Source organism: Mirounga leonina, unplaced genomic scaffold (assembly GCF_011800145.1).
Source record: "Mirounga leonina isolate KUSES-001 unplaced genomic scaffold, KU_Mleo_1.0 Mir_125, whole genome shotgun sequence".
Classification (NCBI taxonomy): domain Eukaryota; kingdom Metazoa; phylum Chordata; class Mammalia; order Carnivora; family Phocidae; genus Mirounga; species Mirounga leonina.
The window spans coordinates 45,080,736-45,108,169 of record NW_023270305.1 but is presented as its reverse complement, the minus strand read 5'-3'; the positions used below and the strand labels follow the sequence as shown (position 1 = coordinate 45,108,169).

The window sequence follows — 27,434 nt, the reverse complement described above, 5'->3', positions numbered from 1 at the left end:
CCAGTTTGGGGCTCGATCCCAGGACCCTGAGATCATGACCTGAGCTGAAGGCAGACGCTTAACCCACTGAGCCACCCAGGTGCCCCTCCAACCCTATCTTAATATCGATACTTTTGGGAACCAGAATTCCAGAAATACAATGTACCACTGCTATTTCCCTCTTATCATGATATTGTCTGTGAACTACTGTCTCTGAATATTATAGAAAATGAGAGAGAAGGGTAATTTACTATGTTGGATATCTGAAAAAGCAGTACCTCTATGGTAGAAAGATAACTGACCAAATTTCTGGCATGGCACGGATTATAAATCTCTGAGTCGGGAGAAGCCAGTGGAAGAAGAACCAAAGCAGTTTCTCATCTTTTTTTTTTTTTTTTTTTAGAGATTCTGCTTCAAAAAATAAAGCCTGAGCATACTAAGGCAGCTTTTCCCTCAATTCAGCCTGCTGTGTTTTCTACCAATGGAAATTCTGTCTACGTTCTGGAACTTGGTTCTTTTATTAGTTTTCAGCATTATGACTACTTTTTTGGGGGAAGGGGGAGAGAGGGAGAGGGAGAGAGAAAATCTTAAGCAGGCTCCACGCCCAGTGCAGAGCCCAAAGTGGGGCTCGTTCTCACAACCCTCAGATCATGAGTTGAGCCGAAATCAAGTCAGACACTTAATCTAGTGAGCCACCCAGGCACCCCTAACCAGATACCATTTTTAAGCCAGAAATGGTTTAGTTTCTTTTAACAAGATAAAAATCCAGTAAAGATAGTTTCAAATATTTCACAAAAAGCTAAGCCATTTTAGAGTATTTTTATAAGCATTCTCCTCATTTACTTCTGTATAAAAAAAGTAAATAAATTAAATGAGGGAAAATGAACTGCTTCATACATTATGCAAAGAAGGAACCATGAGAAATAAAGAACAAACATTAAAATATCCCTGGATAAAATCCACGTGTACAGAGGATGATTCAGGATGTTATAAATAACTCATATGAGGTAAAGCAAACATTGCAATGTTTATATATCAGTCTCCAAAAAAGGGGCATATTTTATTAATCCTCAAGTTCCTTAGCAGATTAATAATAAAAGCTTGGTATATATTATCAATAAGTCCAACTGCTGGGCCCAAAGAAAATTCTAATTATTTTAAGGTGAGTTTGCTTCTTTTTCATCTGATTCATCATCCATAACCTAAAACCAAGAAAAAAAAAAAGAATTTAAGAATTAAGAAAAAGATTAGAAATTGCTATTTTCCTGATTATACCATTACTTGCTTACCTGAAATACTCTACTCTATAATAATGCATGTCAATCCAGTAAGGCCAAGTCTATCAACAGCCCCCAAAACACAAGTTTGTCTCATAATCTGGCAAATTTAATATTGCAAATTAATTAAGTACTGGTCTCTTTTTCTTGTCCCAAAAAAATTTTCCAGTACCAGAGTCTCAGCTGGACACTGACTATAACAATTAATTAATTGGTATTTCCTAGCCACAAGACTAATATGATTAACTTTTTTTTCCCAAAAATATTCTATTTACTTAAATATATTCTTAGGAGCTACACCAAACTTTTATAAAAATATATTATTAGAAAAATGAATCCCTAAGAAAAGTAAAGAAAATATCATACTAGCAACTAATTGTTTTGGTCTTACTCAGATAAAAATTCATTTTAAACCTTAGAAAAATGTGAGGACCTTCATTTCTAATAAGTTAAATTATTAGAAAAATACTAATGAATACCTGATTTAAAAAGGAAAAGATTAATCTTTTTTTTAATGATTTATTCATTTGAGAAAGAAAGCATGTGTGGGGGGGGTGAGGGGGTTGGGGGAGGGGCCGAGGGAGAGACTCTCAAGCAGACTCCCAGCTGAGCATGGAGCCCATGCCAGGCTCGATCTCATGACACCAAGATCAGACTTGAGCCAAAACCAAGAGTCGGACGTGTAACCAACTACACCACCCAGGTGCCCCAAGATTAGTATCTTTTCATGAGTTAATATATTACTCAGAAAATAAAGAATTGTCCTTCGGAGAGGAAAAAAGTTATATAAACTCATGAATTTTTTTTTTCAACATACCTACTACAATTAAACACCAATTCAAGTTTATAACCTGACTACCAATTCATCACCCCACCCTGGACAAGTGAACAAATGTTCCTTTGTCAATCCACCAAAGTGTCAAGTAATGCAATTCTTTAAAGAGGCATATAAGGCATAGAGAAGATTATGAAACAAAAATAAGTTTGTTTCTTTAAATCTGGAAGAATTTGGTTCTGATCTGAGATATCATGGAAAAATAATTCCCCCATATTTTCTCTTTTGAGTTGAGTAAAAATAGATATTTCCTTCTAAGGAATTGATATTTTTATAATTAATCTCAGCAACATACAATCCAAAGAATTTTGTCAATCAATTCCTATTTTAGGCAGAATATTCCTAAATTTGGAAACATTCTTCCAAATACTTATTTAATACAAAGAATGTACACAACATGTTCAACACACAGGGCTAAGTGTTGCAGAGGAACACAAAGACCTGGATATAATGACAAGTCTTTCAAGGAACTTACCCATAAACATAAATCTGAAACAGACACAATGAAAGAGGCTTTGGACCGAAGCAGAGCCTAAGTCCACGGAGAAGACCAATAAGGCTTTCAAAGAGAAGATGCCATGTATTGTACTGAAAGGACAGATTTTAGTACTACCCAGAGATGAGTGGTTCTCAAAGGAGCTGAGGAGATTCCCTCGCCCTAAAGGCACAGAATGATCTGAAGAGTTTTTTCAAATTTCTCATTTCCATACATTCTTTTTTCCTCCTTGATAATCTCCTTCCATAAGGCCAAGCCTCTTGGTTGAGAATTGCTGCAGTGAAGGTCACTATTTACTGCTGAGATGGATCTGTGCTATATTCCTGAGGTACCTTGGGGCAGAAAAAATGCTGCTATCAGGCTAGAACTCCGCTCAGTACTCTGTCTTACTGCACAACAAAGTATGATTTCTCGATGAGTTTCTTGCCTGGATGAGTATGATGCAGTGGAGCTCTTCCACTGAGGACTTCCAACTCTCATCTATGAAATTCATGTTTTGAATCCCCTTTTCATAATTTTTCTACAATCAGAGCAGCAGTATGACCTCTGAGTCTCCATTTCCTTATGTACAAAATGGGGAACAACTTACTCAATACTGTGTTGTGAGAAGATTAAAGGAGTAATGTTTGTAAGAAGGCCTGGCAAATAGTAGGTATTCATAACACTAAAGTAGATTCTAAAATAAGGAGTCTTCAGTCTGATAATAATTGTAACACTGAGATCCAGCCCCTGAAGAATATGTCAGGTCATGAATTTCTTCTTTTTATCCCCAAATACTGAGTTTAATATTGAATCTCAATTGTCATATAATATTGGCATACCTGTTCTACACCCTCTACTTCTGGAATATAAAATTGCAGCATGTTCTGAATTCCATTTTTCAGAGTAATGATTGAACTGGGGCAGCTGGTACAAGAACCTTGGAGTTTCAGCTGTACAATGCCATCTTCAAAGCCTTTATAGATAACGTCTCCTCCATCTTCCTGCACAGTTGGCCTGTGGTCACAGAATATTTGTTATGTATGTAAAAGAACTGAAGTTTCCATCAAAAATATTTAAAACAACTCAGGGCTTAGATTTATATTGGTAAAATTCACAAAGTTAGAGCTACTTATACAATAGAGAATGAGAAATATAGCTAGTCTCATTTGTAACTTTTAAAAAAATTTCAGCTAAAATGCCAAAATTCATTCATACAAATATTTGCTTCACTTATTATATTTAATTCTGCTTATTAATAATCTTTTTAGGGATTTAAGATCTCAAATGTCCTAATAATTACAGCAATTACCTAAGATAATACCCATTTCTTTTGAATGAACAGAGACCGACTAATATGACACATGCTGGCTTTTTTTTTTTGCCAGATAAACTTTGCATCGAAATATAACATTAATACAGAAAAATGCACAAATCACGTATGATCAATTAAATGAATTTTTACAAAGTGAACACACATTTGTCCCAGGCCAAGACACAAAGCTAGCACCCCAGAAGTCCCCCTTGTGCCTCCTGGCAACCAAAGGTAACCATTTCCTAATTGCTATTACCATTGATTAGTTCTGCCTGTTTTGTAACTTTATAATTTATAAATATAAATTCCATTTAAAAAACATATAGCATTTACTCTTTTGTATTTGGCTTATTTTGCTCTTTATGAGATTCTTCCACATCATCACATAGTGTTCCATTAAGTGAAAATGCCAGATTTTATCCCTGTTGTTGTGGATGGACTTTTGGGTTAAAATCAGATTTTGGCTTTTACAAACAGTGCAGCTATGGAGATTCTTGCAGATGTCTTTTGGCATATATATATATATGACTATTGGAAATGAGCATGGAATTGCTGGATCAAGAATGTACATATATTCACATTTAGTAGATACAAACAGTTGCCCTCTGCCCAGGTTATCATACTCTAGCCTCACACCAAAATCAGCAAAATGACCCACGGGAAGGCTTCATGAGCTTCCCTCCTCTATAGGATCTTGTGTGCTTTGGCAGCTCTCTACTGTTTACAAACAAACAAAAAATTCATTGTATTTTATTGTATTTCTGGGAGTTCTCACCAGGACCATTGGTCCGCTACAAGCAAAAGTGGAAGCCTGTGGTTCTTTTTTTTTTTTTTTTTTAAAGATTTTATTTATTTGACAGAGAGAGACACAGCGAGAGAGGGAACACAAGCAGGGGGAGTGGGAGAGGGAGAAGCAGGCTCCCTGCTCTGCAGGGAGCCCGATGCGGACTCGATCCCAGGACCCTGGGATCATGACCTGAGCCGAAGGCAGGCGCCCAAAAGTGGAAGCCTGTGGTTCTCCACTCATTTAAATTTATTCTTTATGGGCAATAGCCTGAAAAAAAGTACTTCTCTTCTCACAATCTACCCAAACACTGTTTAACTCATTTTTTCATTTTAAGAAATTTGGTATTATAACAGTATCAAACCTAGACAGTGTCTGTGAAAGATAAACTCCTTCACTATGTTTAGACAGACTGTCTTAAAATTTTGAGTGAATATACAGAATGTACAGGCTTTAAATTCAACTGCCATGGTTACCTATTACGGTTTACATTCACTTCTACTTATTTATTCGAGCTTTTTTTCCTCACAGACAACTAAAAGTATACTGCTATAATGAAAATTGCCTCTGCAGTATATTTGATTTTGGGCAGAATGATGAGCACATACCGTATTCTAGTATCTAACAATTCCTTAATCATTGCCACAACTTCATCATCTTCTTCAGATCCTAGAAACAATTACAAATAAAATAAATCAATGGTAGAAATTTTATATCCATGCAAATACAAGTATTAAAACAGGATGATTTTAACTTAATGTCTCATTAAAAAAAAAATAAAAGCATAGAACATGTAACTTGGTATGGTGATGTAAGGGAAATGGAAATGATAGTTGGGAAGATGGAAAGATCATTCGATTCTCTGAAGAAAAACTTTTTTTTTTTTTTAAGATTTATTTGAGGGAGGGAGAGAGAAGGTGCGCATGCACGGGAGAGAGGGGCAGAGGGAGAGGGAAAGAGAGTTCAAGCAGACTCCACACTGACTGCGGAGCCCGATGTTGGGCTCAATCCCATGACACTGAGATCACAACCTGAGCCGAGGCCAAGAGTCTGTTGCTCAACTAACTGTGCCACTCAGGCACCCCTTGATTCGCTGAAGAAAAATTAAGGAGCACTGGTCAACTCAACACTTGGCAATAAAGGTGAGTAACTGACATAACCTGATCTACTAATGATGTCAGGGTTTGAATTTTTTTGGTTTGTAAACTTTCATCATCCTCGAGGACTGAGAAATGGTAGAGAAAAAAAATTGCCTGGATTCTGATGGAAAGTGTGAGACACAAAGGCACACCTACTTTGTAAGTTAACTTACATTTTTAATTTTTCAATTTAGTGGTTTTCAAAATGACAACTATACTAAATATAGATATAAGCCTTATGGAAATTTTCAAAATGTTAAAAAATCAGTTTTTTCATTTTGTGTCATTTTTGTTTTTCTTTTACTTTATAAGGTTATATACTGATCTTCATCAATACCTTTTTTATGGGTTTAAAAATTTTTTTGAGAAATTTACCTTTAGGAAAACTAAAAATTAGATAATTCAAATTATACTATAATACATACTAGAGTTCTGACAACAATGTAACAATTATCAATATTAAATTATATTAACTTTGAGTCTTTTTTAATAAAAGAAAGAAAATATAATAAAATTAAAATCTCTTATGTCAAGACACCTGGGTGGCTCAGTCAGTTGAGCATTGGACTCTTGGTTTCAGCTCAAGTCATGATCTCATGGGTCATGAGATCGAGCCCACATCAGGCTCCACACTCAGCAAGGAGTCTGCTTGAAAGATTCTCTCCCTCTGCCCCTCCCCACACATGTGAGTGTGCATGCTCTCACTCTAAAATAAATAAACAGGGCGCCTGGGTGGCTCAGTTGGTTAAGCGACTGCCTTTGGCTCAGGTCATGATCCTGGAGTCCCGGGATCGAGTCCCGCATCGGGCTCCCTGCTCAGCAGGGAGTCTGCTTCTCCCTCTCACCCTCCCCCCTCTCATGCTCTCTTTCTCTATCTCATTCTCTCTCAAATAAATAAATAAAATCTTTTAAAAATAAATAAATAAATAAATAAAATAAACAAATCTTTAAAAAAAATTCTCTTATGCCAGCAAACCTAAGTTCCATTCCCCACTATCATTCCATAAACAACCACTATCATAGTTTAGCATATATCTTTCCAGTACATTTGCATTAAATTTACATGTGCAAACTTACAGAGATAACATACACACACTGTTCTATATCTTTTTTCTATTTAATATATCTAAAAGGCCTTTCCATATCAGCATATATAGATATGCCTCAATTTTTAAAATAGGTACACAGTAATTGTATGGATTTTTTTTTTCATTTAGCTAATTTCTCAATTATTTCAGTTGTTTCCAGTTTGTTACTATTTCTAACAATCTGAAGCATACATGCTTCCGTGTACTTTTGCAACATCTGAAATATTTCTCACATATCTACATATCTATGAGATAAATTCCTAGTGGTGGAATATTTGGGTCAACAGGCTTGCGTATTTTTTACTCTGGGGAGGTGGTCAAGTGGCTCTACAAACATTCTGTCAATTCTATGTATATACCCACCAAGAACAAATATAATTGAGATATTATTTCAAGTTTGCATAAATAGTATATATGTAAAAGTATATAAATAAATGTACCCTTCAATTTTCCTTAATCAGTTAGTATTTTCTTTTATATCTTTTCAAATTGGTATCTCCAAATCTAGTTCATTCTTTTTAACTGCTGATATATTTTAAAAATATTTCAATGAACATGCTTCATGTATTGTTTTGTGTACATTTACAGGACTCACTGAGGGTATATATCTAGAAGTGGAATTGTTCATCTAAAGACTATACAAATTTTTGTGTGTACATGCATATGTACATGTAAACACACATGACAATATCGTTATGATACTAGGGGAAAGAAAAACTTCATCAACAACAAATCGTAATAGTCACAGCTAATACTAAGTTCCATATGCAGTGACTCTTCCAAGTGCTTTATACAAAGTAACTTATTCAAAAGGTACAAAAAGTACAAACCACAAAGGAAAGGATGAATATATGTGACTACATGAAAAAGAAAATGTCTGTGCTTGCTTCAACAGCATAAATACTAAAACTGGAATGAAACAGAGAATATTAACATGGCCTCTGAGAAAAGTTTACATGCAAATTCGTGAAAATTTAAACAACTGGAAAAAGAAAAATTTCTAAATGACAAAAATCCTATAGTGAGAAGATAAGGAATGGTTAGGGAGAAGTTCTTTGCAATGAATATACCTAACAAAGGATTAATACCCAGAATATTTTTCAAAAACCTGCTGAAGTCAATACCAAAAAATAAATAAATAAATAAATAAATAAATAAACACACACAACTCAATTTTTAAACAATGGGTAAAGATTATGAACAGGAAATTTACTGACAAGAAAAATAATGACCAGTAAACATATGAAAACCTTCAGTCTCCGTGCTAATCAAGGAACTGCAATTAAAACAGGGTACCATTTATACTTAACATACTGGTTTTAAAAAAAAAGTAAAAGACACCAAGTGATGATAAAGATATAAGAAAGTTCAAATTCTTATATCCTGCTAATCTGCATGTAAATTAAAACAATTTACAATACAGCAATTCTGTTTTTAGGAATATACCCTAAAGAAATTCTCCACATACCCACAGAGACTTGTACAAGGATGCCCACTGTAGCAATGTTTGTAATAGAAATGAGCACAAACAATTCACTTGACCATAAGGAACAAATTCACTCACTGTAGTTTATTCATATAACAATACTATCTAGCACTTAAATAAACTAGAATGACATTTTTTTCAAAATGGTTGTATTTCAAAATATTATGCTCAGTGAAAAATGGCAAGTTGCATATAACACACATTATTTAAAGTTTAAAAAACCAATACCATATATTCCCCGCAGAGACTTACACGTGTAGTAAAAGTTTAAAAACAAACCAGGTTTACATACATCTCTGGAAATAGAAAGGGGAAAGCAGTGGATGGAGGTTGTGAGGTCTTGGCTGTATCTTTAATGTTCTATTTAAAAAGGGTCTCGGGGGCTTGGGTGGCTCAGTCCGTTAAAGCGTCTGCCTTCGGCTCTGGTCATGCTCCTGGAGTCCTGGGACTGAGTCCCACATCGGGCTCCCTTTAGCAGGGAGTCTACTTCTCCCTCTGCCCTTCACCCTGCTCGTGATCTCTCTCACTCACTCTCTCTCTCAAGTAAATAAAATCTTAAAAAAAAATAAAAATGGGTCTCAGGCAATTACCGCAAAAAATTAACATCTGTTAACTCTGAGAGGAGAGCAAATTGGTATACATCATATTATTTTCTGTATGTCTGAAAATTTTTATAATTGAAAAACATCAGTTTTGTATAATATATTCAATTTATGCACAACTTTTCAAAAATGATGAATAAAACTAGTATATGTGAAGTCTTGTTCCCTCTGGAGTTGGTTCCAGATCTAAAGAATGATAAAAATCTATATTATCATGACCTCCAAAATCAAGACAAATGCGAAGAAAGTAGAAAAGGTTTTTTTTAATTAAAATAAATATTAATTATCCAACACAGTACCTGCTTCTCCTGAAGATGTTTCCTCAGTAACTAAGGGTAAGCCAGAAGCAAAGAAATCCATGATTGTTGCATAAATATCTGGTTTCAGTAAATTCCAGTCTAACTCTTCACTTTCCTGTAAATATTTAAAGGAAAATGCTACATTTCTAATCAAGAGCAAAGACTAATACAAAATAATACTTTGTATCTTTTAAGAATCTTTTCCTATATATATCCTATACTGTGTAACAACAGCACTCATTTATGGAGAAGACCTATCAATTCCAGTCCTTAACAGATCTGGTTTATATTCGGAAGATATAATCTTAGAACATTCCTCATACATTCCTCCATTCATTCATCAAACTTATGTTAAATGCACCATGCCTTGTACAGGGGATACCACAATGATTAAAAGATACTTTTTCATGAGGTGAAGAGAGTTAAAACACTGAGTGAATTCGGTGAGAATGATAAAGAGACTTCCCATTCCTTTAAAGAAAATAGGATAGAGTTGCTTGATCAAATATACAGGACATCCCACAAGTATCCAAAAAATTCAACTCCTCGGGCGCCTGGGTGGCTCAGTCGTTGAGCGTCTGCCTTCAGCTCAGGTCATGATCCCAGGGTCCTGGGATCGAGTCCCACATCGGGCTCCCTGCTCGGCAAAAAAAAGCCTGCTTCTCCCTCTCCCATTCCCCCTGCTTGTGTTCCTGCTCTCGCTGTCTCTCTCTCTGTCAAATAAATAAATAAAATCTTTAAAAAAAAAAAAAAAATTCAACTCCTATATTACTTAAGAGTACTAAAGAAATCCAATGACAGAACTGTAGAACCAAAACATGTAACATGTCTTATCTATGGTGGTAGTGCTAGACTTGTGGACCTCCAACAAGCCTGGTATTCTTAAGAAAGAATCCATACCTATGTCACCTCTATGTCTGGCCAACTAGTTGATTCCATCAAAAAAAGGCACGATTACTAAATACCTAAATAGTACTAATATCCAAAAAGAGAAAGGGAACATGTTTTCTTTTAGTTTTATATATATATATTTTTTTAAAGATTTTACTTATTTGACAGAGAGAGAAAGAGAGCATAAGCAGGGGGAGTGGCAGGCAGAGGCAGAGGGAGAAGCAGGCTCCCCGCAGAGCAGGAGGAGCCCGATGCGGGACTCGATCCCAGGACCCCAGGATCATGACCTGAGCCGGAGGCAGTCGCTTAACGGACTGAGCCACCCAGGGGCCCCTCTTTAAGTTTTTTAAAGGAGAGCTCTTTAGGAGGAAAGACTATTAGATGTAGTCCATTTAGACTCTCAGGAGGCTGTTAGCTAGGGGCTATGCTTAAATACTATTAAAAAATGAGTCTACATAAATAAAAGGGGCTAATTTTGTCATGGATTAAGAACCAATCTAGGGGCGCCTGGGTGGCTCAGTTGGTTGAGCATCTGCCTCTTGATTTCAGCTCAGGTCATGATCTCAGGGTTCTGGGATCGAGCCCCACATCAGGCTCCTTGCTCAGCATGGAGTCTGCTTGAGACTCTCTCTCTCTGCTTGCACGCACTCTCTCTCTCTCTCAAATAAATTGAAATCTTTAAAAAAAAACAAATTTAGACATGGTATACAGAAGACAAGATAAATGGGCACTGCTATGGATACGAGAGCAAAACTAGTGAGTTGCCTTAGTGACTGGGAATGGGAACTGGCTCTGGATAACATTTTAATAACTTATTTGGAAGATGGATCAGAGGGCTACTTCAGATCATCAGTAAATAGTGGGCTCTACTGAGTAGGGAAATATTGGTAATAAAAAAAGAAAAATATTCTGAAGTTGTCTGAATGAGAAAAAAAGGCAGTACATAAGTTTCAAATACATTTACTCATTTAGAAAAAAATAACACAGGTGCCTGGCTGGCTCAATCAGTACAGCATCTGACTCTTGATCTTGGGGTTGTGAGTTCAAACCCCACATTGGGCGTAGAGCTTACTTAAAAAAAATATTGGAATTATCAAAGTTATTTCAAAGAATAGAAAACTATCCTTGGGGTGCCTGGGTTCGTTAAGCAACTGCCTTTGGCTCAGGGTCCTGGGATCGAGCCCCACATCAGGCTCCCTGCCCTGCAGGAAGCCTGCTTTTCCCTCTCCTACTCCCCCTGCTTGTGTTCCCTCTCTCGCTGTGTCTCTCTCTGTCAAATAAATAAATAAAATCTTAAAAAAAAAAAAAAAGGAAAGAAAATTATCCTTACTCTGCAAAAGAAATAAATTATTCACTTTAAATAAATAAATAACAAATTATGCATAAGGAAGTCTCTGAATCATCAATTACAAATCAGGAAGGAAATAGGCAATAGGTGAAGATATCAGGTAGATGACATAGTCCATAAGAAAGGTAACTGAAAGGGGCGCCTGGGTGGTTCAGTCATTAAGCATCTGCCTTCAGCTCAGGTCATGATCCCAGGGTCCTGGGATTGAGCCCCGCATCGGGCTCCCTGCTCTGCGGGAAGCCTGCTTCTCCCTCTCCCACTCCCCCCTGCTTGTGTTCCCTCTCTCGCTGTGTCTCTCTCTCTGTCAAATAAATAAAGTCTTTAAAAAAAAAAAAAGGTAACTGAAAGAAAACAAATCTACTATTCTGCCTATTAAATTTCAATACATGCCCTAATTTAAATTATTACTTATTAGTTATGTCACTTCACTTAAGAAAAAATAGTGGGGCTGGAGAAATTCCAAAAAGAGTAATTAAATTATGAATGAGAAAGGAAAGATGACTTACCAAAATCAAAGAAAAAAACAACTCTGTAAGATAGAATCACATTTTCATCTAAAAAAAATTTTTATATGCCATAGGCTGTATATAAAAGGACTAAAAAAAGAACTTGTTAAAATAAATACATAATTTGCCATTTGTAAAATGAAGACACGAATACCTAGTTTAAATAATTAAATTAGGTAATATATGTAAAGCACTTCTGCTATGTAAATGCCATACCAGACAAGTTGGAAATATTAAACAAGAGCAGATCCTCCCCCCACCCTCAAAAAATATCAAAGAAAGCAAACTGAAGAAAACCAAAGATATATCAGATGTCTCTAAACTGGTAAACATGAGGGATCTGTCAGCATGGGTTTACTCACCACAATCCTTTTGGCAGAAACCCCTTAAAGCCTGAAAATTCAGTCTATGAAATTGTTTCCTTCTATAAAAATTTCTTGAAGTGCACACTATGTGCTAGGCATCGTTCTAGGTGAACTTAATAAGTCGGACAATCTCTAGCTTTATGGAGTGTACATTCCAATGTAGGAAAGACACATAATAAAAATAAACCAAAAAAAAAAAAGTGACTAAGTGATAAGTGCAATGAAGACAATAAACAGGGTAATGAGCTCCTGGAGGGACAGCCACTTCAACCGATATGGGCAAGAAAGGGCTTTGTGAGAATTTAGAGCCAATAACACTTTAAACAACAGGAAAAAAACTTTTACAACTGGTATATCTGCAAGAACAACTATGGCCACCAGGAATGCCACCACAGAGGAAAACTAATTCTCCTCCACACACAGATAGCTACAAGAGCATACTGGACTTTTCTAACAGGTCACTAACCCAGTCCACTTTTATCAGTCCTATCAGTGCATCAAGAACTCAGAGTAATCCTTTCAAATTGCTTAAGAGAATTACATGAAAACTTTGGATTTTTTTTTTAAGACTTTATTCATACATTTGAGAAAGAAAGAGTGAGCGAGCGAGAGAGCACAAGCTGGAGGAGGGGTAAAGGGGGAGGGAGAAGCAGGCTCCCTGCTGAGCACAGAGCCTGACACAGAGCTCGATCCCAGGACCCTGGGATCAGGACCTGAGCCGAAGGCAGCCGCTTAACCAACTGAGCCACCCAGGTGCCCCAAAAACTTTGGATTTTGACATAATATTGAACAAGTGATCAAGTTCAGTGTATACGTATCAATTAACAGACCTAAAAGTATACATAGTTCAAATTTAAACAGTTCATTTCTAATTAATCTAGTAGACTTAAAAATGAAACCGCCTTTCCTAGCAGATATGAGGTGTTGGAATGGGTAACATAGTTAGATCAACTTTCTGACATTTAGAGGTTAACCAAGTGCTGTAGAACGACACAGTCCCCTGCTCTTATCTTTCAGCAGATGGGCCATGATGAAAGAGCCCCCTTTAAAGGAGATTTATATTCATCTGTTGGTCAAATACATAAGCATATAGTTTGATTATTTGTTTGCTTTGCTTTTTACTCTATCATTTTAAATTAAGAACTAGTAAAAATATCAAAACCACCAATAAAGTCTCAATTATGAAAGAAAAAAAAAAGAATTAGTAAAAATAACACTTGGAGCCTAAATTCTAGTTCTGCCCAGTTTGAGTCATGGCCCTGCTGTAGGGCAGATACATAACCCTGGACACAATCCTGCACTTAAGCCTCTGAAGCTCAAGTTTTTCTCTTCTGAAAAATGAGGGATTTGGACTATAGTTAATTTCAACTTGAAAATTCTATTTAATAACTAACTTGAGAAATGTGAAAAGTAAACTTAGAGATTTTTAATAACAATATGTATAAAATATATCAAAAAAGGAAATTCTAGAGCGGCGCCTGGGTGGCTCAGTTGGTTAAGCGACTGCCTTCGGCTCAGGTCATGATCCTGGAGTCCCGGGATCGAGTCCCGCATCGGGCTCCCTGCTCAGCAGGGGGTCTGCTTCTTCCTCTGATCCTCTTCCCTCTCGTGCTCTCTGTCTCTCATTCTCTCTCTCTCAAATAAATAAATAAAATCTTTAAAAAAAAAAAAAGGAAATTCTAGAAAGGGATGTTGGACTCGGAAAAAAACTAAAAGAACTTCATACATTATTTTACATAATCCTATGTTTACCTTTGTAACAGTGATGAAATCTGGTCCAAAAAAGACACTTTTTACTCCTTCAATTCTAAATAACTGCCTGTGAATAAATAAGAAATAAGAGATAATAAAATGCATTATTACAGAAAAGTTTAAACATATACAAAGGTGGACAGAAAAGTAAAAGAACCTTTACATATCCATCACCAGCATCAACAATTCATGGCCAACAATTATCAACTCATGGCCAATCTTGTTTCATCCTCTTACCCTACGATCTAGCAATCCCACTCTTAGGTATTTACCTAAGAGAATTGAAAACATGCTCCACAAAGATGCATCCATGAATCTTTACAGCAGCTTTATTTATAAAAGCCAAAAAGAATATCTGGAAATGCCCATCAACTAGTGAATAACTGAACAGACCGTGTGTACCCATACAATGCAGGGCTACTCAACAATAAAAAAAGAATAAACTAACGGTACATGCAAAAACAAGGAGGACTCTCAAAAGCATTATGCTAAATGAAAGAAGCCAAAACACAAAAGACTATATGGGGGCATTTATATGAAACCCTAAAAATGTAAAACTGTGGTGGCAGAAAGCTCAATAGTTACCAGGGTGATAGATGTGTTAACTAACTTTACTGTGGTAAGCACTTTGTAAAGCATATGTATATCAAATCAGCACACTGTATACCTTAAACTTATATAATGTTTTACATCAGTTATATCTCAACAAAGTTGGAATTCTTTGCCATGAAACAAAACAGTTACCAGGGTATGGAAGTGAAGCAAGAAGATTGAATGCAAAGAGAAATGAGGGATTTCTGCAGTAATAAAAATGTTCTGTATTTTTATTTTAGTGATGGTTACTGTATATTTATCAAAATATATACAGTATATATTTGTAGATGTGTGTATTTATCATATTTATCATGTATATATTTATCTGTCTATATTTATCGAAACTCTGTATATATTTATCAAAACTCTGCACTATACACTTAAAATTGGTGGATTTCATTTCATGTACATTATACCTCAACTAATTTTTAAAATCCTCTAAGAGGAGGAGGGGAGGATTATAATTTGAAAAGCCCCTACAAGGGATTTTGAAATGCATCTTCCTTTCCCAATCACTGATATATGTAACATACAAGAGCAATTTCCTTTTTCCCTCACCCCTTTTTAGGAATAAAAGCTGACATACTCCAAAAAAGGTTTACCTCTTCTTTGTCTATCATTGCATGAGTGTTACCGGAATTACTATTTTGAAATTATTTAGGAATTTGTCTGAAACGATGTCATCTGGGTCCTCTAATTCAATATTAAATTTACAAGAAGTTACAAGGTACTTGGTTGCATAATATGATCCAATAAACCCAAGCACAGACCTATAAGTAGGTCCCTTGATTGGCTCTGTGCATCTGTACTGTTAGCAAAGCTTTTTTCTTCAAATGAAAGGACGATGCAAAAGAATCAACCTGATCTTTGGGTCATGTCATGGGGACTGCTTTAGGCTAGAGTTCACAGGTTCTGTGCTTTAAGAAGGAAAACGCTGAAAAGGAGTTTCAAACATTATTATACATGCTTTGCCATTTAGGTTACTTTCCTTGGGACAATTTCAACTTCTACAATGTCCAAAATAAAATATGATATCCAGCATTGAACACATATCCCAAACATAGTCTGACTTATTCAGAATACAAGGACTGTTACCTCTATTGAGCTAGATACTGTGACTCTGTTGAAGTTTGACTGATTTTGAGTACTGCAACATATCCAACATAATGAACTAAGAAGTCAGATTCTTCCATCCCACAACTGAGCTATTCATTTTAAACATTTAAATAATAAGCCTTAATATTTATTCCTGTTAGATTTTACCTTACTTGCTTTAAACTATCATGTCGGCCTAATGAAACCTTTAAACATTTCTCTGAATTTTGCCATCTAACATAGAAGCAATTCCTCCCATCTGGAAACTGATAATCTTATCATCATTAGTGTGTCGCAGATAAAGTATTGAATAAATATGCCAACTACAGAGATATTACAGATACTACAGAGCCCTTGTGTATGTCACTAGAGACAGATTTACACTCTGCTTAAATTTTTCTGTCTTGTCCAGAAGGATGGTAAGAAATAGGTCAAATGCCTCTCTGAAGTAAGATACACTACTGTTCATTCATTCAATTACTCATTCATTCAACAAATTTTTGAAAACTCACTGAATATTGACACTGTACTAAGCACTAGAGATACAATGATGAGCAAGACAGACAGGTTTCTGTTTTCAGGAAGCTTTACATTTTGGCTTACAGTAAAAACATTCTCTGTTAAAACAACAAAAACAAGATTAGTTTTGCTTGACTGAAGATAATAAATTCTGTGAGTCCAGGAAATAGGCTACTTTCAAAAGACTAATTTGAAAAGGGCTTTTGCCAACTAAACATCTGACAGAAATAATCTCCAACTCATCTGTAACTGAGCAGTTTTTTTTATTTTTATATTCTTTTAAATACAAAATACATAAATTCATTCTTGATGTAAACATTTCAAACTATTCATATAAAGTGAAAATGCCTCTTGACCACCCCTCCCCCAAATCCACTGTTATCGGTTGGGTGTACATTCTTCCAGACCTTTATGTTAGTGTTTTTTTATGTTTTTTGTTTTTATATAGATAATCATATTGTATTCAGTGTTCTACAACATACTTTCTTCAATTAATAGTTTTTTATTTTTTTCTAAAAGGGGGAGAGAAAAAGAAGGGGGTGGAGGGACAGAGGGAGAGAGAGGGAGAATCTTTTTTTTTTTTTAAGATTTTACTTATTTATTTGACAGAGAGAGAGACAGCGAGAACAGGAGCACAAGAAGGGGGAGTGGGAGAGAAGCAGGCCTCCTGCCGAGCAGGGAGCCCGACGAGGGGCTCGATCCCAGGACCCCGGGACCGTGACCTGAGCCGAAGGCAGACACTTAACGACTGAGCCACCCAGGCGCCTGGGAGAGAGTATCTTAAGCAGGTTCCACACCCACTGCAGAGCCTGATGCAGGGCTCAATCTCACAACCCTGAGATCATGACCTGACCGGAAATCAAGAGTCGGACGCTTAACCGACTGAGCCACCCAGGCGCCCCAAAAGTGTGTCGTAGAGGTCAGTCTATGACAGTAAATGAGGGTTATCCTCATCCTTTTTTAATATCTAAGACTATGGACAAACAAAGTTTATTGAATTCTTCCTACTGATGAGTATTTAGGTTGTTTCCAACTTGTTACCACTACCAACAAGGCTTGTATCACCATGTATATGTATGTGGATGTTCTGTAAGGCAGTGTTTTTCAACTCCACTAGTAGCTTGTAAAATCAATTAGGTATTGACCTGGATTTTTATCTAATATAATAAAACAGAATAGAATAAAGAGAATTAGAAAGGAAATAAGAATGTTTTACACAGGGTCAAAACTGTCCCATCGAATACGTGTGCATGTATCTATCTACCTACCTATGTATGTGTATGAACTGGGTTGTAATATAAAAGGTTTCTTACTGCAGCCTGTAAAAAAAAAAAGTGTGAAAAACAAATGCTCTAGGGCATACTGTGAGAAGTGGCATGTGTAGGTCAAAGGAAATGTCCATTTTTATTAATGAGAAATTTAAAAAGGGGCGTTTGGGTGGCTCGGTCAGTTAAGCGGCCAACTCTTGATCTCAGCTTAGGTCTCAATCTCCGGGTCCTGAGTTCAAGCCCCACACTGGGCTCCATGTTAGACATGGAGCCTACTAAAAAAAAAAAAAAATTAAATTAAAAAATTAAAAAAACATTCCTGCAATAAGTGTATTATTTCTCGCTCTTCTAAGTGTGACATATAAAACATCTGTGTGTATAGAAGTAGTTATCTAAGCTTTACTTTCTAAATACCCCTGGCAATCAGCATCAAGCTTAGGTTACCAAAAATTTAAACTGATGTAGACTGACTCTAATACTTATTATAAATAATTTCTCTAGCTATCATTACAAAGAAATTCATTCCAGGGGCGCCTGGATGGCTCAGTCATTGGGCGTCTGCCTTTGGCTCCGGTCATGATCCCAGGGTCCTGGGATCAAAACCTGCATCGGGCTCCCTGCTTAGCAGGAAGCCTGCTTCTCCCTCTCCCGCTCCCCCTGCTTGTGTTCCCTCTCTCACTGTGTCTCTGTCAAATAAATAAAATCTTTAAAAAAAAAAAAAGAAATTCATTCCAATAATTTTGTTTGTCCTATATCATGACATATATCTAACATGTCTTTAGTGAATTTAAAAATTGTCTCTGATTTGTTTTTAAAAAATCATGCCAAATCTAATAACTATTATTATTTATGGTTCTGAGTGGAATATTTTAGAAACTGCTCCATTTTGGCACATCGAAAAAAATTCAACGACCCTTAAGAAAAAAATGAACAAGTTTTCACTGTTTTTTATAAATAGTTTTAAAGATTTAGAATGGAAATTTATCCTATTTTCATTTTGATGAATTTTTTTTAAAGTAAAAATATAAAGTCTTCTTTAGTCCTGCCATAGATCTCTCAAATACATTACTTTTCAGGACAAGGGTTTCCTGATATCAACTGTTATTTTTCTTTTATCTCTTATCTGAAAAGAAAGCATTCTTTACATTGAGAACAGTGCAATGCACATAAAAATGCAATCATTAAACGAGGCTGCCTTACCCCCAAAGTCAGTTATTTATGTTTCTTGGTAAAAGCAAATGAGAAATAGTAATATACCTAGCCAGAGGGGAGCGAAATGCTGCAGCTGGTGTGGGAAAATCCATGGTCCTTGTCTCAAGAACTGGTTTTCCTGGAATAAACTTTAAACTGTTGGGATTGGGGGTATCTTGTGTTTGAATAAACATGTGTCTCACTGAAAGAGAAAAAAGAAGAAAGAATGTTATTCCAGAAAAACAGTAGTTAAGCTTATGGACTATGAAGTGCTCATTTTCAAAGAAACAAGATGTAAGAAAAAAGAAAATAAGGCTTTGTTGCTCAAGCTGATGAAATAATTTTTAAAGACAACAAAAAAGGGGCACCTGGGTGGCTCAGTTGGTTAAGCATCTGCCTTTGGCTCAGGTCATGATCCCAGGGTCCTGGGATCAAGTCCTGCATAAGCAGGAAGCCTGCTTCTCTCTCTCCCTCTGCCCCTCCCACCCTGCTCGTGCTCTCTCTCTCATGCTCTCTCTCTCTCTCAAATAAATAAAATCTTAAAAAAATAAAATAGTTATACCTCCAACAAATAAATTCCTCTGAAAAATCTATGTTACATGGGAACAAGTTTTCAGATGGAACTATTAAAGGAAGGCCTGCCACCAATTTCTGTAAATATAAAGACAACAAGGTTCTTTTAACTTTGGATATGACCAATCATTTCTTGAAGCCTTTCTTAATAATTTATTGGTAATCAAAATCTCCACACACATTAAGCATTCTACCACAGTATCTGAAGAATTAAATCTGGCATTTTTCTACTCAGTCCATTTCTGTAAAACTATATATGCAGAAAGAAAAGGTTTTTTAAAAAAAATGTTTTATTTATTTATTCATGAGAGTCAGAGAGAGAGAGAGGCAGAGGCAGAGGGAGAAGCAAGCCCCCCGCCCAGCAGGAAGCCCAACGCAGGACTCGATCCCAGGACCCCGGGATCATGACCAGAGCCAAAGGCAGACGCTCAACCATCTGAGCCACCCAGGCGCCCAAGAAAAGGTTTTAGAAATACTTGAAGGTAAAAACTGTAAATGTGGGGTGTCTGGCTGGCTCAGTGGGAAGAGCATGCAACTTTTGATCTCAGGGTCGTGAGTTCGAGCTCCACGTTGGGTGTAGAGATTACTAAAAAAATAAATAAATAAAAACTTAAAAACTACAAGTACAAAAAAAATTGAAAGCATAATCTCTATATATTGTCTGAAGTAGAAAATATATGACATCACAACATAAACTTTCTCTTTTGACAATGAACAAAGCTATTTCAAAATAGTAATTTGACTAGGTATTAACAAAATCATTTCAATTATAGTCTAAGCTGGGCTCAATTAGGTATTTCAAAGATGACGCCCAGGTCCATCATCCAGAAAGATGCCCCTGAAAGTGTCATAAGGGTTATAACAAAATAGAATGATCTAAAATAATTCTTCCCATTATGCTTGGTACTAATAAGTAATAGATTAATAGGGAGGCAGAAGCTTCCCCCAAAATATACATTAATGGTCCTTAAAGTCAATATCAAAGACTAAGATCAGTGGGTTTCCAATTTGAAAAACCTGATGACCACATGATTCCATACCACAGTATTTAAAAGTCCAATTAAAGTAGCTTAACATGCTAACTCAATATTTATGCCTAAATTTTTATTCTGTGATTCAAGGAGCCAGGCAAGGTTTTCCTCTTTTTGCCCCGGTATACAGAAGAGGTAAGGTCTTGATCCAACTCATGTGGTTAGCCAGAGTCAGCCAGCTACCAGAATACGGCCACGAACTGTTCAGTGTAGTGATGGAAATGGGAGAGGGTCCAAGAGCTGAATCCAAACTCTTATATATAGATCCATAAGCACACACAGGCAGACATTTACACACAAACACACAGAGACAGCTCTCAAGGTTCCCTAGCCATAGGACACTGGTCACATTTCAATAATTTTCAAATCCTATCTTCATACCTACTTCCAATATTAATGAAAATAAAAGCGTGTAACATCAACAAAATCGTCAACAAAGCCCCTAACTAATTAATTTGGACCCCAAAGAAAGAAAAACTACATTGAAAGTACTATTTTCTAATGCTTGGACAAAAGCTAGAAATTTACTGATTTTAGGTATATTCTTTTTTTTCATTTTTATTTTTTTAAGATTTTACTTATTTATTCCAGAGAGAGAGAGAGAGCGAGCACGAGCAGGGGAGGGGCAGAGGAAGAGGGAGAAGCAGACTCCCTGCTGAGTAGAGAGCCCAATGGGGGGCTCAATCCCAGGACCCCAGGATCATGACCTAAGGTGAAGGCAGACGCTTAACCAACTGAGCCACCCAGGTGCCCTTTTTAGGTGTATTCTTTTTTTTTTAAAGATTTTATTTATTTATTTGACAGAGAGAGATAGCGAGAGCAGGAACACAAGCAGGGGGAGTGGGAGAGGGAGAAGCAGGCTTCCTGCCGAGCAGGGAGCCCGATGTGGGACTCGATCCCAGGACCCTGGGATCATGACCTGAGCCGAAGGCAGACGCTTAACGACTGAGCCACCCAGGCGCCCTTTAGGTGTATTCTTAATAAAATAAGGAAGGCAGCAGCTTAAAATACTTATGATTTTTGAAACAAACCTATTTGTAACTTCTTTTTGTAATATTTTCATTTGAGAAATCATTTGAGCAATGTTCCAGAAGATGTGTTATTCAAAATACTGAGATTTCATAGATCTATTGGACGCTATACTCAGGAGAGAGAGAGAGAGAGAGAGAGCGCACACATGAGCGAGCACATGCAAGTGGGGGAGGGGCAGACTCCCCACTGAGTGAGGTGCCCAATGATGTGGGGCTCATGGGGCTTGATCCCAGGACCCTGGAGATCACGACCTGAGCTGAAACCAAGAGTCAGATGTTCAAACTGAGCCACCCAGGTACCCCTGTGCTGCAGATTCTTGAAACTAATGCCAATATTTGTAAGCAAATAATTATAGTAAATGTTATGTTATGACACAGAAAAATGCTATGTTCTTTTTATACCCCTGAACAGAAAATATACAAATTCTTGGGGCACCTGGATGGCTCAATCGGTTAAGCATCCGCCTTCGGCTCAGGTCATGATCCTGGGGTCCTGGGACTGAGTCCTGCATTGGGCTCCCTGCTCCGCAGGAAGCCTGCTTCTCCCTCTCCCTCTGCCTGCCACTCTGCCTACTTGTGCTCTCTCTCTGTCAAATAAATAAATAATCTTTAAAAAAAAAGAAAATATAAATTCTTATCTTTTATGATCCACCAAACTGTATTTAAGCACAGTTTCAATAGCTTCTGAAACATAATTTATTCTAAAAGGTGAAATTTTGGGGTGCCTCGGTGGCTCAGTTGGTTAAGCGACTGCCTTTGGCTCAGGTCATGATCCTGGAGTCCTGGGATTGAGTCCCACATGGGGGGGGGGTCCCTGCTCAGTGGGGAGTCTGCTTCTCCCTCTGACCCTCCCCCCTCTCATGTGCTCGCTCTCTAATAAAATCTTTTTAAAAAAATTTAAAAAAAAATAAAAGGTGAAATTTTACCTGTGTTATATAAGGTTGTAGGCAGTAGGAAAAGTGGTCTTTGTACGAACTGATGCAGAAGCTGTTTCTTAATGATGTATGGATTCATCATAGGACAGAATCTACATTTAAAAACAAATAAAAATGATATTTCAAGAGATAATCTTTTAAGCTCAGTTTCTACTTCATATATATATATATGCATATATATGTGTGTGTATACATATATATAATAATGAAAACAAAGCTTAATTTCATTCTCCATCCACATTATGTCCATTTCCTTAGGCAAGCAATATCTGCAAACAATTTATTTATTTATTTTTTATTTATTTATTTTTTATTTATTTGAGTGAGAGAGAATGAGAGATAGCACGAGAGGTAAGAGGGTCAGAGGGAGAAGCAGACTCCCTGCTGAGCAGGGAGCCTGATGTGGGACTCGATCCCAGAACTCCAGGATCATGACCTGAGCCGAAGGCAGTCGCTTAACCAACTGAGCCACCCAGGCGCCCTCTGCAAACAATTTAAAAACAAGAGCTCAGTGGGCGCCTGGGTGGTTCAGTAGTTAAGCAACTGCCTTCAGCTCAGGTCAGGGTCCCAGGGTCCTGGTACTGAGTCCCGCATCAGGCTCCCTGCTGGGCGGGGAGCCTGCTTCTCCCTCTCCCACTACTCCCTGCTTGTATTCCCTCTCTCACTGTGTCTCTCTCTGTCAAATAAATAAATAAAATCTTTAAAAAAAAAAAACACAAGATCTCAAGTGGAAATTTATAGCCTTGATAACCGAGTGTACCAGTGTAAGAAACAGAAATGCAACTAAATTTGTGATTTACAACCTGCATTCCCAGACTCTTAGCTATGCATGAAGGATGCAAAGAACTACCAACTGTTTCTTTTCTTCTTTTTAAATTAAAAAAAAACTAGGTAATAGAGTCACACAGTTCAAAATTCGAAGGGAACAAAATTAAATACTGTGAAGTCCCTCCCTTTTCTGTCTCTACCACCATGTCTCCCTGGTAAGAGAGAACCAATACTACCTGTTTTTTGTGTGTGTGTGTTTTTTTAAGATTTTTTATTTATTTATTTGACAGAGACAGAGACAGCGAGAGAGGGAACACAGGCAGGGGGAGCAGGAGAGGGACAAGCAGGCTTCCTGCTGAGCAGGGAGCCTGACGCAGGGCTCGATCCCAGGACCCTGGGATCATGACCTGAGCTGAAGGCAGACGCTTAACGACTGAGCCACCCAGGCGCCCCAATACTACCTGTTTTGAAAGGTATTTCAATACTTCAAAAAGTCTAACAGAAAGTGTACTATTCCCCTCCAACCTGCTAAAGAAGCCAACAATCTATATATGCTTTTTGATTGGAAACCTCTTAAGCCAGTGTTTGTAACTTTGGTTATTTCACTGTAATAGAGAAGTACTGATTGGCTATTTTTTTCATGGGCTTTGACAAATTAAAAATGACAGGAGAAGGGAAAAATAAATATTATTAGAAAAGGAAAAAAAACTTCAGTAGTGAAAAATTTTAGAAATCGGATGCAAGTTACTTTAAAATCCAGGTTACTTTTTGTTTGTTTGTTTTTTAAGTAGGCTCCACACCCAGCATGGAGCCCAATGCTGGGCTTGAACTCAGGACCCTGAGATCAAGACCTGAGCTGAGATCAAGAGCCAGATACTTAACCAACTGAGCCACCCAGGCACCCCCAAATCCAGTTTACTTTAAAATATATTGCTACCATTACAATTCTCATTTTGCATAAGTTGCTGAAGAATTTTAAATATGTGTATGATCACTTAAACTTTCTCTGATTACTTTTATCTGCAAACTCACTAAGGAAAAGGAACATCTTCATTTCTGTGACCCTCAGCAGCTAGGATGGCCTCAGTTCCTCATCTCAAAGAATATTCACAGCTACCTCAAAGATTGGGCCAAAGAAGGACCCAGATACTCCATGTAAAGTGCTTAAATCAGTGCCAAGCACTTGTACCAAATGTTAGCTACCATTATTATGATGTGATAGGTGCCCAATAATGAATTACTGAATGAAGTTTAAGGTTTGGGGTGAAAACATTTTTATCTATAGCTCACTGCCTAAATCTTTTTTTTTTTTTTTTAAAGATTTTATTTATTTATTTGAGACAGAGAGAATGAGAGAGAGCATGAGAGGGAGGAGGGTCAGAGGGAGAAGCAGACTCCCCACCGAGCAGGGGGAGCCTGATGCGGGACTTGATCCCGGGACTCCAGGATCATGACCTGAGCCGAAGGCAGTCGCTCAACCAACTGAGCCACCCAGGCGCCCACTGCCTAAATCTTGACTACACTGGAATATGGAAATACAATGAAGACCAGTATTCTTGTCCCTTCAGCCCAGGGAAAAAGCAACAGAATGCATGAATACGGTGGGAGATGGGTTTAACGTGACAAAACCGTAAAGGTTAATAGTAAAATTATTCCAGTAAGACATCTATCCAAACATAACAGAGGGGGCCAGGAGGTGACTAACAAAAAAATCCTCCAGCAAACTTAATGCATTTACACTTCAAGGCATTATTAACACTAAAACTGCTTAATATTCACTAGGTGAAACCTTGTTAGGCCCTGTTGTTCTTTTGTTCCAGAAGCTAGATCAAGGTACAACACCTACTTAAGTCATCATTCCTTTTCACCTAACCAACGTTGTGGACAGATGTCACTGGGAGGTCAAACTCAAAGGCAGGTTGCACAGAAGGGGAAAAAAACAAGAGAAGAGAGTGGGTTTAGGTGATGGGGAGGAAGTCTAGGGGTCTGGATTCTCATCAGAGCTCCACCACTTAGAAGCTGTGTGACCTCATGCAGGTCACGTCCCCTTTCTGGGCCCACTGGGAAAATGAGGAAATGAGATGAGGTACCCACTCCCATTCCGTAGACATTCTGATTTGTGTTTAAAAAGCAGAGGGAGGGAATGCACGTGATAGAAGGGCTGGAGGGGCCACACGATTCTAAAAACAGCTCCTCCGTGGAGTCTCTGCGGGCCTCCCCACCGTAGGCACTCAGGCGCCGGGTTTCGGAGCCTGGGACGGGGCGCTGCAGATCCCGCCCGAACTGGGGGCGCAGAGCCGCCTCATGGATAGCCGCCCACCGCAGGGCGAAATCCCCAACGGCGGGGACCCGGGGGACCCAAAGGCTCGGTCGGGGTGCCTCTCCCCGCCCCCACGGGGCGGGGGTGGCGACCGCTCTGCTAAGCCCAGCGGCACCCCCGTGCGGAGCTCCTAGCTCGTCACCTACCGCCTACGCAGCCCCGCGGCAGCAGCCGCAGCTCCCCAGCCCAGCCGGGCCGCCGCTGCCATCTTAGTCCCAGGGCGCCGCAGTGGGGCGGCTCTCCCCCTTCGCCGAGCGGCGGAAGCCCCGCGCAGGCGCAGGCGCTGGCAGGCCGGGAGCAGGACAGGCTCCGCGGAGAGCGCACCCTGCCGGCCGCGGGCGGCGCGGCTATACGGACGAGCCGCAGGAGCTGGGCCGCGGCTGCCGAGCACCTTCGCGCACCTACACAGTAAGCCTGCGCCAGGGCGGGGAGAAGTCCCGGAGACGCCTGCGCAGGCGCCCTCGGTGAGGCACGCGGCACTGGGCGCGCACGCGGAGCCCGGCGTCTCCCTTCCTCCTTGATGGCTGCTGTGCTTACAGGGACGGAGGCCTGCAGGTGGAATGATGTTTCCCACCCAGAAACCGGCCACAGGGCCGCTCGGAGGATCCTGCTCACCCTCCGGGCCCGGCTCAGTGGCGGCCTCAAAAGACTCCCTGGAGCATCCCCTTGGAAGAGTTCTGGCCTTTTCCAGCAAGATGCCTGCCCTTCTACCATGGGGCTGAGGCAGATCTGTCTTATCCTTCTGTTAGGCTGGGCTTAGAGAGCCTGTCATCTTGGACCGAGCCCCACGGAGCGCTCACCTACTGCGGTGCTGCCCTTTGCTGTATAAGCATGAGTGTTTGACTAGTTTCCAGTGCAAAGTACAAAAGCCCCTTAACTCCTCTCCCAGAACTTTTCTTGAGTATTCCGCTTTCTCTAGGACAACGGTTCTCAAGATGTGGACTGGGGGGCAGCAACAGATGGGAACACATTGGAAAGGCAAATTAGCAGGGCCCGCCTTAAACCTACTGAATCAGTCTCTGAAGATGGGGTCTAGTAATTCGTTTTGGGTGGTTTTTTTTTTTTTTTTAAGATTTTATTTATTTGACAGAGAGAGACACAGCGAGAGAGGGAGCACAAGCAGGAGTGGGAGAGGGAGAAGCAGGCTTCCCGCAGAGCAGGGAGCCCGATGCGGGGCTCGATCCCAGGACCCTGGGACCATGACCTGAGGCGAAGGCAGATGCTTAACGACTGAGCCACCCAGGCGCCCCTGGTTTTGGTTTTTTAAAAAATTTTTTTTCAAGATTTAATTTATATATTTGAGAGAGCGGGAGCACGAGCAGGATGAGGGGCAGAGAAACAGGCACCCCGCTGAGCAAGGAGCCCAAACCCAACTGGATCCCAGGACTCTGGGATCATGATCTGAACTGAAGGTAGACGCTTAACTGACGGAGCCACCTAGGCGCCCCTAGTAATAATTTTAATTTAATTTTAATTTTAATTTAAGGTTTTAATACCACCTCCAGCTAATATTTGAAAACCACTGCTCTAGAAAGTAAGCACAGTACTGGTTTCTGGACTAACACACCTGTTGTACAGATTGGAGCCACACCGAGATAACCCTGGTGGTTTCTATGGCCCAGAGAAGTGTCTAAGGGGGTTGGGGGGGTTGCTGCAGACCTGCCGCAGGTGTGGGCTTGGACACTGAGCAGGCCGTGGTTCTTGAGTGCAGGTTACGTTTTGGAAGCTCTTGCTTCAGAGCCAAATGTCATAAAAAGAGTTTTAATCTTTTATACATTTTTTTTAAAATTTTTATTTATTTGACAGAGAGCGGGCACAAGCAGGTGGAGAGGGAGAAGCAGGCTCCCGGCTGAGCAAGGACCCCAATGTGGGACTCGATCCCGGGATTCTGGGAATCACCACCCGCGCCAAAGGCAGTTGCTTAACCAACTGAGCCACCCAGGCGTCCCTCTTTTAAACACCTTTAAT

General features: G+C 38.9%; 1 protein-coding gene and 1 non-coding gene across 3 annotated transcripts; one reads left to right on the top strand and one right to left on the bottom strand.

Annotated features, from left to right (window-relative positions):
* Window positions 1-987: 987 nt before the first annotated feature.
* Window positions 988-25,881, bottom strand: NFU1 (NFU1 iron-sulfur cluster scaffold). 2 transcript variants are annotated; one of them, XM_035001385.1, is made up of 8 exons: window positions 25,613-25,871; window positions 22,370-22,470; window positions 18,875-19,010; window positions 14,142-14,208; window positions 9,280-9,394; window positions 5,274-5,334; window positions 3,409-3,583; window positions 988-1,181 (listed from the first exon to the last, which is right to left on the bottom strand). In XM_035001385.1, the coding sequence occupies exons 1-8, from the start codon at window positions 25,672-25,674 to the stop codon at window positions 1,137-1,139; spliced, it is 762 nt and encodes a 253-aa protein (XP_034857276.1). In that variant the 5' UTR covers window positions 25,675-25,871; the 3' UTR covers window positions 988-1,136. The 2 variants fall into 2 exon arrangements, with proteins under 2 accessions (XP_034857276.1, XP_034857277.1); XM_035001386.1 differs by lacking the exon at window positions 22,370-22,470 and having other exon boundaries at window positions 25,613-25,881.
* On the top strand, window positions 7,772-7,878 carry LOC118008325. The gene has a single exon (XR_004678645.1). It is a non-coding gene; the product is annotated as a U6 spliceosomal RNA (small nuclear RNA).
* Window positions 25,882-27,434: the final 1,553 nt, after the last annotated feature.

Excerpts from the sequence above, each read along its gene's own strand:
- NFU1 (XM_035001385.1), bottom strand. The coding sequence starts at position 25,674 with ATGGCAGCGGCGGCCCGGCTGGGCTGGGGAGCTGCGGCTGCTGCCGCG. Across the intron at positions 14,209-18,874 it reads TTTCGCTCCCCTCTGGCTAG|GCAGTTATTTAGAATTGAAG; the intron begins GTATATTACTAT and ends ATTTATTCACAG. Across the intron at positions 5,335-9,279 it reads AACATCTTCAGGAGAAGCAG|GATCTGAAGAAGATGATGAA; the intron begins GTACTGTGTTGG and ends AATTGTTTCTAG.